General features: G+C 33.9%; 1 protein-coding gene across 1 annotated transcript in view; it reads left to right on the forward strand.

Annotated features, from left to right (window-relative positions):
• The window catches only part of LOC109535494 (guanylate cyclase soluble subunit beta-1), a 43,481-nt gene that overhangs the window by 13,336 nt on the left and 18,805 nt on the right, over positions 1-11,340 (forward strand). Inside the window, exons 9-10 of the mRNA XM_048670566.1 lie at positions 762-932; positions 11,008-11,126. Coding sequence (XP_048526523.1) covers positions 762-932; positions 11,008-11,126 — 290 coding nt within the window. The remainder of the gene's footprint in view (positions 1-761; positions 933-11,007; positions 11,127-11,340) is intronic.

Consider the following 11,340-nt stretch of genomic DNA (forward strand, 5'->3'; position numbering starts at 1 on the left):
ATCCGGCGTCGGTACAGCATCTCTCTATTATTCCTCATGCAACCTGCATTGTCTCGCAGAAAACGCCCAGAAACTGCCGCTTAACGAGGACTAGGCCGTCCTTCGCATGGACTTGCGCGACGTAGCCCTTCAGTTCTAACCGCTATAGGAGCTCGCCCATAACCAGACACAATATGCAGGGAAAAATCTTGATACCTTTTTAACCGGGTTTCGGTATAAAGACCACTTCCGCTGACCGCCTATCGTTAAGGACATATCCCATCGCCACGATGGCCCTGAAGATCTTTTCCAGTAACGGGAGTAAGATATGTAGGCCCGACCGCAGCATTTTTGGAATTACCCCGTCTGGACCTGCGGCTTTATATGGACAGAATCGCGAAACCGCCCATCTGATCATGACCTCCGGCCATGGCCATGGTCCAGTGCCATTCGTTGGGAGAAACTTTGACCTCCGAGCCCGTGGTGCCGCCGTGGCCTAGGAAGCGTTAACTCTAAAATTGGCTACTTAGACAACAAATCATCTTCTGGCACTATCCGCTATAGTCACTGTTCAATATTGTTTTGAAATCAAGATTTCAAAAATCATGCTCAGCATCAGCAGTATGCATATTGTATTTTACAACCCCCACGTTTATTTGATATTAGACACCGCATAATTAATTTAATATTTTAGTTTTGGTTAGATGCTGCCTTTAATTTTTAGGTTCCATTTAACACTTGATATATCTAGTATTGAAATGTCACATTAATGTTCATTTCAGGAGGGGATTATACATCAGTGATATTCCCTTGCACGATGCTACTCGTGATCTGGTATTAATGTCAGAGCAATTTGAAGCAGACTATAAGCTGACTAGAAATCTGGAAATCCTCACTGATAAACTTCAACAAACTTACCGAGAACTGGACAGCGAGAAAAAGAAAACTGATCAGTAAGTGCGTTAACCAATAAAAACGGGGTTCCAAATATTGTTGTACATTTTCGTAAATCAGCCACGACTGCCATCGGGCTAAATTTCATATTTCAATATTTCATTTAATGGAGAATTGCTATCATAGTTAATACTTTTCGGTAGTCACACCTAACGTTTATTCAAAACATTCGGCATTTTCATCTTGTTTTTCCTATAGGATTTGACTAACCAACTACAGGTCTATTAAAATACATGTGACCATACGAAGTAACTCAATCTTGTACTTGCCCGCGCAATAAATATGCCTTAAACTGCTAGAAAACTAACGGGATCTAATGACTCTCGCAGACTGAAAATCTCCAACTTATAGCATACATAGTACATCAAATAATAGAGTTTAAAAACTGAAAAATTTGAGAGAAAGATAATTGATTTATTTCGAAAAGAAGTGAAGAATTACGGCGCTTCTACAGCAACAACCGGGAGATATTGTCAATTCCAATTTCACAATCAAATAACGAATGAAGATAAATTATTTACATTGTTCTTGTTACTGCATAACAAAGTCAGAACCATTATGTCAAAACCACTATCATATAATAGCGTACAGTTTTGTATACCGTGTTGGTTCAGAGGAAATATAAAAAGATTCCTAATTTGGTGCTTTTTATAAAAGCGCGCCGCTGAAATTACTGTGATTTCAAATCAGATAATGCTTTCTACTTGTAGCGCTAACACCGGAAGTGTTTGGATGGTTTTATCACGTGCTGAAACGCATGTTTAGGTCGATGCAGGTGGATTTTTACAAATGATTATGTAACTTTTCGATGTTCTGCAATGCAGATAACTGGAATGGATAAATTGTACAGAACTGTCGAAATTCGAATCTAGATTCAGGCCAACGATACAGTATCAGCATCTTTGTAAAAAAAACAAAAACGAATCACTTACCGAAAATTAATCGAAAATGTTCGGTTTTTTTGTTTTTTTCTGCTGTAAAAAATTGATTTTTTCATTTCCATACCCTCCCAATATTTTTGACTATGAAATTGTCTTTTAGATAGTTTTCTTATAAATCAAAATTCTTTATAAATTGAACTGTGAAGGGTGATCCAAAATTAGCGTCATTCCTTTTAATGAGTAATAGGGCTCACTTGGAGATTACGAGAAAAATATTGAAAACTTTCGATAATTTCTAGAAGATATTAACAGTTGAAAATCGAATTTCAACTTTGTTATTAAGCCTTATTTTGATATTGCTCCATGTTGAATTGGTAGCATATTGGAATACTATAATTAGCATTCAAAAAGAAAAATTACGATCTTTGCTTCAAATTACGAAAATTTTTCATATTAAAAAGTTCTCTTCTATAATTTCTTGTTAAAAGGTCAAAGCGGCAATAATGATTTTTTGTCATTAACAGATAGTTACAGATAGATAGCCTTTGTCAATGATAATAAGAATTTATCAAACTGTGACTTACTTTGAAGCTCCTTTGAGCCTTCCTTGAAGAAATGCCACAGTAACATAGCAGAAGTTGATAGGACTCACGCCAACAAAGGGCGAGGAGAGTTGCTCCAGGAAGATAGTGGACGACAGTAGATGTTCGGGTTCCAGACACAGAAGAACAAGTATTGGACCTAGTTTCAGCAGAGCCTTGCAGGGGCACTCAGAGTATGCACAACAACTGACACATTTCTAGGCATCAAATAAATCCCGAGGAAGGGCTAAATTCCTAAAACGTATGTAAGTTAAATAGAGCACAAGGGCACATTAAACCAATCGCTTACTGAACACCGGTACAAATTGAGCAGGAGTCAATTAGCCAAATACGAGGAGCTGCTCGAGAAGAGTGGATAATGAGGTATATAACACAGGCACTAACTTGTTTAGAGTTAAGGACTCAAGTATATGTTTATTTGTAATTTGTAAACAAATTAATAACTCGAGGTTATGAGGACAATAATTGACATTTGGAAAAATTTCTGTATAGCTCCATGGTTACCGGAGTTTTTAATAATTACGAAGCAACTGGTATTTACGTAATGTTAATTAGGCAGATTACCTAGAAACACATTGTAGCCGTCTTTCTAATATAGTTTTTTTTTTAATTTCTCAATTTTTAATAACAATTAATTTTTTTCCTATTTTTTCGGTACTCCTAAAACACCGCCAGGCAACACCTCCAGAGGAATGACGCCAATTTTGAATCACCCTATATGCAATATTTAAACCAACAAATTTAAAATAGACTACTACTACTACCGACAAATATTTGTATTGAAGAGCTCGTTATCATGTTCACATGAGGAAATAGGAAGTCAAGACGATTGATAAAGATTTTGTCTGTTTTCAATTGGCTTTCACACTGTAGACCTTTATTGTGTTACTATCAAAATAGCCAAATTTTGAAATTTTGGGACTGCAGTGTGAACTGTTCAGCAAAAGGTTTAAATAGCATTGTTTTTAAAGGGCTTCCGGGAAACTCAAATTTATCATAACAACATGCTATAATAGCATCAAACTAAAATATTTTAAAACTTTTTTGTTGCCGTTGTTTTGGATCAATTTCACAAGAGCCAAGAGTCATCAAAAAATAGAAATAATTGAAATTTTGTATAACTTATGGCCGTTGATGTAAAGAAGGTTTGATACATGTATAATTTGCTCGTCAACAGTATGTTGTGGAATTTTGCCCTCATTTTTGTTATTAATATATTAAGATTAATACCTAAGATACAAAATCAACTTGAAAACAAAATTAACATGCGGTCAAAAATCAAATGTTCATTAAATGTTTTTAAACATATATCAAAAACAACAACATTCATGATATACAGATACAATTTGACTGATAATATTAGATACAGAAGAGAGAGGTTTTCCATCTTGCATTTAACTGAGTGAAATCAGTTGGGAAAGTATTTGATAAGCTTTCATCATTCATAATTATTACATTAGAACAATTGTCTTCCGTTTCAGTAAAAAGCATAACCATTAATAAAACAGTTGTTACAGTTGGTTAAAAGATAAATGGTTAAATATGCCCTATTAAGACGTAATCCTAATCTATTAGTCAAGGGAATATATTTTCAAACCTAATATTTCGAGAATATTTTCTCAGTTGTGCATGTAGGATAAATATTTAAACACATTCAGAAAGTGGAAAAAATGTCACAATGCAAAACGCAGAAAATGATTTAAAATTTAATATAATGCTTCCACACAATCCAAACTAGGATAGGTACAGTCATCAATTATCAAGTAATGATAAGATAGTTAAACATTCCTTACAACAAAAATAAGTGAGAGATCTAAACGGTGTCGCAGTGCATAGAACTAAACCAACAACTATTAGTTCAAACAAATATTCAGTTGTAGATTGTTTAATGTAATAATAAAAGATTTGGCCTCAAGCAATATTGTTTCATACCAATTAAAAATCTCACGACTTATAGATAATACAAATATTTGCTTTCAAATATAATCTGTATCTATTATTTAACTAACCAACTGTGTTCATGAACTTAAATTTTCATTTTCTTGGAGATGTGAACAAAATATTACTAAACTGGTATATTCAGAAGTTGTCTGTATAGAGAAGGCCAGGAGTGTTTGGCTACTAACACAAACTTGAAATTTGTCGAAACGATTCTGATTATTTCACAATAAATATATATTCCACTTTCAGAAGAACAATGTACACACTTAATACAAAGTAAGAAAAATACACCAATACATACACTGCTACATACTACACACCTGTTATAAAATTATTATTATTACTTAAGAGCCATTACATAATATTTTTTATTGGAAACGGTTAAATATTGATTTGAAAGGTAACCGCACCTCAAGCCGCAAAATTGGTATAAAAATCATTAGCTGGTATTAATATTTATATACTTATACTCTGTATGCTGATTTCGTGTTTTCACATTAATAATTGAAGAGTAAAGTCAGTATTTAGATAAACAGATATTTGAACAATCCCAAGCAATTTGAATGTAATGGGTGTTCAGATTTTAAATATTCGTTTTACGTCTTTGGTGCTATACAGTAAAATCAGTTTTTATAATTCAAGTATTTTTACATGTTTATCAGTTATGTCAAATAGCACCAATATGACCCAATATTAACCTTTCGGTGAAAGGATACGAAATCAATATTGACAGAAATTAAAGTAACCGCACCTAAGCCATAAAAACCTGCAGCAACGCTTAATTAATTTTTCAGGGATATTTACGTAATAACTTTCTTATAAGATTTTACTTGATGTAACATTAAAATGGGTTAGTTAATATTAGTTGGTTAATAAGTTTTGTTTCCAAATTTTACAGGTGCATACAAGACAAACATATTAGTTTATGATTTTGTTATGTTACATATATGTAAGTTCCAAATCAACACAGAAAAGGTAGAACTGTAAAATGCACTCATAGTATTCATTGCATGTCATAAATAATTTATGATATTAGCATAACATAAAGATCAAGGATTCAGACGCTTTAATAGATCCAGTTATTATGCAATTTGGGAATTCGAGACTATGTCTTATTTCATAGTGATATCTGCCATGCTGTCGAGTTTGCAATTTTTCTAGAATATGTTCTTCTTCTCCTTCTTTAGGTGCCGTCTTCGTTCCGAAGTTTGGCCATCATCAAAGCTATGCGTATTTGTGATACTGCAGATCTAAACAGTTGGCAGTTGTTGCAATTGTACCATTCTCTTAAGTTCATCAACCATGAATTCCTTCTTCTTCCTATCTAAGGACATTTTGTCGATTATTTTTCTCCTTATAATAAGTTGCAGTAACTGGTATTTATCTCCCATTATAACATATCCCAAGTTTGCAGTTTGCGTTTCTTAATAGTTGTATCAATTCTTTCTATTTCTGTATTCTTTGCAAAACCGCCACATCTGTCAATGTCTCTGTCCACGATATTCTCAGTATTCTACAGTACAACCACATTTCTGTTCAAAATTCTATCTATTCTTCAAATGCTTCTATGCTCGTGGCATCGATCTTTTTCAATGTCCACACTTCCACTCCGTAGTAAAGAACCGGCAGCACGTAACATCTCACTAGGCAAATTTTAAACTTAATACTTAGATCTCCTCCGCAGAACACCTTCTTTATTTTCGTAAATGTGGCTCTCGCTTTTTCCACTCTGATCCTGATTTATTCAGGTAATTATATTTTCTCACACGTTAAATGTTTTGGCTATGTACGGTTATGTCAGGAAAGTTTAGTGGTGATTTAGATTTTTGGGTTGCTGATGTTAAATCATAATCCGCATTTTTCACAGCATTCTACTATTCTGTTAATTAGTATCTGAAGATCTTCTGGAGTTTCTGCAATTACAACTGTGTCATCGGCATATCTTAAGGTTTTTATTGGGATGCCATTTATTTTAATATCAATCTCTTGCTCCGAAAGGGCTCTGTTTATGATGCCTTCTGAGTATAGGTTGAATAAAATTTGTGAGAGTATACATCCCTGTATTAAGCCTTTCTTAATCTCGATTTCCTCAGTTGTCTCCTGCTCTATTCGAATATTCGTTTTTCGGTTATAGTAAATGATGGAAATAATCCTGATGTCCCTTTCATGCAAGCTTTTTCCTATCAGCAGTCTCATTAGATGTCCGTGACGTACTTTATCGATCGCTTTGTTATAGTCAATGAAGCACATTTAGATATTTTGGTTCATATCTAGACATATTTGGCACATGCTATCAAGTGTAAATAGTGCTTCTCTTGTTCCAAGTCCGTTGCGAAATCCGAATTGAGTATCGCCAATATACACATCTAGTTTTCTGTGAATTCTTGTGTGAATCACTTTGAGGAATACTTTTAATGTGTGTCCCATTAGGCTTATTGTGCGATCGTCACTGTTTTGCGTTTGCCTTTTTTGGTATGGTGATAAAAGTTGACAGGAGCCATTCCTTGCGTATTTCTCATATTTTGTAGATCCAGTTAAAAAGGTCGACTAGAGTATTCAGCGAACCACCGCCCACAAGTTTGAGAAGTTTCGATGAAAGCCCTTCTGGACCCGGTGTTTTACCATTCTTCATTGTTTTTATAGTGTAGAGTATTTCTTCTTTAGTTATTTCTGATCTTTCGTCGCCTAGTCCGCTATCTATATTATGTTATTTTCATTCATCGTAGAACAATTCTTATACACAATATAACTCTTCCAAGTCATAAGCTTTTGTTGTAAATAGGTTATTATTTCTCCGTTTGCGATGCATAATGGAGTCGGATGCTTCCGTGTATGTATACCTTCCAATTCCTTTATCTTTTCATGTGGATTAAAAGTGTCATGTTTTAGTTGGAATTTTTCAATTTCCTTGCATTTTCTTTCATAAAAATGTTATCTAGCTGTCCTTATTTTGTTTTTCATTTGTTTGTGTACTTCATTAAACTTTTGTCTGCATTTGTCTTACAATGTCTTCGCCTTTGCATGTCCCAAAATGTTTTCTGGCATTCACTCTTGTCCCATTTTCTGTATATCTCTGGTAAGCAAACTCTGGGCTAGTGATACTGCTACGACACTGGTCTTGGTCTTGCAGTGTTGGAGACCAAGACTATGTTTGCAAGACCAAGACCGTATCCTGCAAGACCAAGAGTTTTGCAAGAGTCTCGTTACCCCTTAAATATGATGAATAACAAAAATGGACCGTTTTAAAAGCTTAACCGAAAACCTTAAATTAGAAAGCAAAGTTCTGAACAAGTGTCACATCAATAAAACAATTCGTCCTTAAAATGTGATTGCTTCTAGATGTTTTTCCTTTTCTTTTAGATTGTCTAAATCGGGGGTAGGTGATATAAATATTTGCAAAATAAAGTTAGTTAGTTGTGGATATTTCCTACGAAAAATTGCTTATTGATCGACATAATTAGCGATTGGGCTCGTCTGTTTTCCCAAGTACAAGTTGGGTTTGTCTCATAGAGCAGCCTTTTTGACTGTAGCTGAATATTTGTTGATATTTTCTAGTATTTAGTTATAATTTCCTTAATATTAATACATCTTTCTTTAGTATCTATTGATCATTTACTAATGTTGAATTGGTTTTGCTCAATACCCATCTATGACGAAATAGGTACAATTGAAGTATCTTACACTATACAAGATGTCTATCAAAATAGGCTGCTATCCGTAACTTGAAAACTACAATTGCAATAATCACGAATAGTTTAGGTACCTATTAATGTCGTTCGTCCAATGAATGAGCGTGTTGGTTACTCTGTTTAAGCTCTTGGTTATCCACATTTTGAAAAGCTTGCAATTATTTGTATCACATTATTTATATGTTGTTTGATGTAGAAAATTTATTTTCATTTTTGCTCCAGTTTTTGGTAAATTTTAATTTCAAATTGTATTAATTAACGTCTGTATTATGCAGATTCTAAAAAGCAGTAAGAAAAACAGAAAATAAATTTGGATGAACAGTTTACAATCTACACTGTAATAATTAATTTTCCAATGGCCCTTACCAGAGTCCTTACATACAGTTACTGTAAACAGTAATATAATTTAATCCTTGCGACGAATTATGTGCATTATTAATAATTGAGCTTGTTTTCTATCAGTAAAACTCTGCAAGCCCCATCAAAATATTTAAGTAGCTACATCTTACTGTAGATATTTCATTATTGTTGTGCTTTTGTTATAATATGTAAATTACACTAAATGAAAATATGTTCAATTTCTCTGGATGAAAATCTTCTGGGTCTTAAGTGACAATGAAATAGTACCGGTCAACAATTTTTAATTACAAAACAATTAAACTTATTAAAATAGCAAATAGTCTGAGAGTCTTTTTTAGTGTTTCGTGTTGATCATTAATTTCTTTTAATTTAACTACTATTATTGTTGATATTAAATTAATTTCGTCTAATTTTACGGCTCATATAAAAGCAAGACTTGCAAGAGTCTTGCTGCAAGACCAAGACTAAGACCAAGACTTAACATGCAAGATCAAGACTGCAGTTGATTTGCCAGACACCAAGACTATCTATACAAGAACACGACCAAGGCCATGCAAGTCTGGGTCTTGGTATTGGTCTTGATTTGATCATCACTACTCTGAGCAGGTTTTATTATGGCCTCTTTTAAACCTTGCCACTTGTCTTCTGCATGCGTGTACTGTGTCTGTGAAGAAAGCAGTCGTAAGTTATCATTTATATGTCATTTCAGATCTTCTTTGATTTCGGAATCTTGTAAGCAGCTGGTATCTATTTGATCTGTTTTTATTTTTTGTGAAGGTTTTTTTAATTTAATGAATACACGCGGTATCAGGGCCATCTGCTCCCGAATAAGCCTGAACTGATCTTATAGAGTTTCTGTAACGTTAGATATCTGATTCCTAACTGTATTGTGACTATTGTGTAGAGGGGATGTGTAGGGTCTCTGTTTGTAAAGCTCATAAAATGTGTTTGAAATTATCATGTCATTTTCGTGGCAGAACTGTAACATTCCGTCTCCTCTCTCGTTTCTTGACTCGAGGCCATAGTCTCCCACATGTTTTCCGCTTGTTCTTTTCCCAATTTTGGAGTTGAAGCCTCTAAGGATGAGTGTGACGATTAGGACAGAAGAGTGTCCTTTCCACAGAATCGGCAATACTGCTAATCTCTACTTTATCTACTTATTACTACGTAAGAATTAGATTAATTTGATTCTGGAATATATTTTCGTTAACCCTACTAATCTCCAGTTATTTGCACATAACATAATATTTAAGTTACATCATCTAGTAACAATGTTGGTCCTATTTTCTTAGAAGCTGGTGGCAAGAAGATTTTTAAGAATGTATGCAGTTAACATTAATCTAACATGAAACCCCAGCATCTAATCAAATGGGACACAACTTGGATCACATGGATGACCGAATTTTGAAGAATGAGATAAGCGTCAGTTTATGAATTTTGTACTACTATTTTACCTACGAAGGCTACTAGTCCTATGCAGTACATAACTTAATACATTGATACATGTACATTGAAAAGTAGCTTGAGGCAGTTCAACTAGCCTTCGATTTATTACTGGGAAAATTATTACCGTATCAGCTATGGACAAAGTTTCGTTACTGTAATCTCTTGAGGAAAATCGCGGAATGAGAAGAATATATTCTTAAGTTAAACTTAAAGCGCATTTGATACCAAGAATATTCATCAACCATTTGCCGTTTCAACACATGTATATCATGCATATATTCAAGCAATCAATGTGCTGTCCACACACGAATGTTTGAAGTATTTAATTAGTCATTAATTCAAGAGTTAAAAGTCGTTGACTTCCCTTTCATAATGGCTTGAAGAGGAGAACGTTTCGTTGGTAACTTTTAATTATTATCATTCAGTGCAAATATTGCATCACAATTTCATTACGATGTGTGAAGAAAGTATTATTTTCAATGGGTGCTTAATAAGTGTCCCTAGTTCATTGGCCAAGAAACTACGGCAAACTTGGCATTTCAGAGGGAATTAATTATTCAAGTTATTTCGAAGAAAATGTTTGAAAAGTGCTTTCCAAAATCCAATACGTTTCAGCTCACATCAGCTCACCAACAAGGTGTATTGGTCAATAAATCTTATAAAGAAAAAACGACTTCAAATCGAAAACAGTTATAATGTCTAATATCTTTTTCTGTTCACTGAAACCTAATTTACTGCAAAGCAAGGGCTTGGATCTGTGCTAAGCATTTCCGAGTTTACTGTGTGTGAAAGATTTTCAATTTTAACCTTCAGTGAGGACTTAATCGGGCTCGAATTTTTTGTGTCCTATACATTACTACGTTCAAAGCGTAACAGCTTTTTTGTTGAAATTTCTTAAAATTTCATACCTATTATATTATCATCGGTAAATCATATTTGTTATGATATCACCCGTAACGCGATATTTCTCATTATCTGGAAATTATTGGTCAGCGAACTCTTAACGCGGGATTAAAAACCATATTGTTTCTTATAAATTCTAACGGATCGTTCTTTGCTAAACCCGTTCTTCCTTGATCTCGATTATTATTATAGAATAATATTGCCGGTAAAAAATTGGCTATTTAACAGCTTAATATCAACGTTTTATTGTAGGCTTCTCTACTCAGTACTGCCCATTAGCGTCGCAAACGAGTTAAGACACCGAAGACCCGTTCCGGCCAAACGGTACGATGCTGTTACTTTGCTATTTTCAGGAATATACGGATTTTCAGGTAAGATGATAGTAATAATAGATGTTAGTAACTCAGTCATGAAATTTCAGTACTTTATTTAAAGGCGAGTAAATTGAATTAGATGAGTTTGAATGCGTAGAAAACACTGCGTATAAAGAGAGTTGAAAAAGATGGACAGTAGTTATTTATAGTTTAATAGATTTAAGTGTAGGAACTAGTACTTTCGATTTTTTATAATAAAATTAATGTCTGT

Source organism: Dendroctonus ponderosae, unplaced genomic scaffold (assembly GCF_020466585.1).
Source record: "Dendroctonus ponderosae isolate FM_Combo_2020 unplaced genomic scaffold, Dpon_F_20191213v2 Dpon_F_20191213_1, whole genome shotgun sequence".
Taxonomy (NCBI): Eukaryota; Metazoa; Arthropoda; class Insecta; order Coleoptera; family Curculionidae; genus Dendroctonus; species Dendroctonus ponderosae.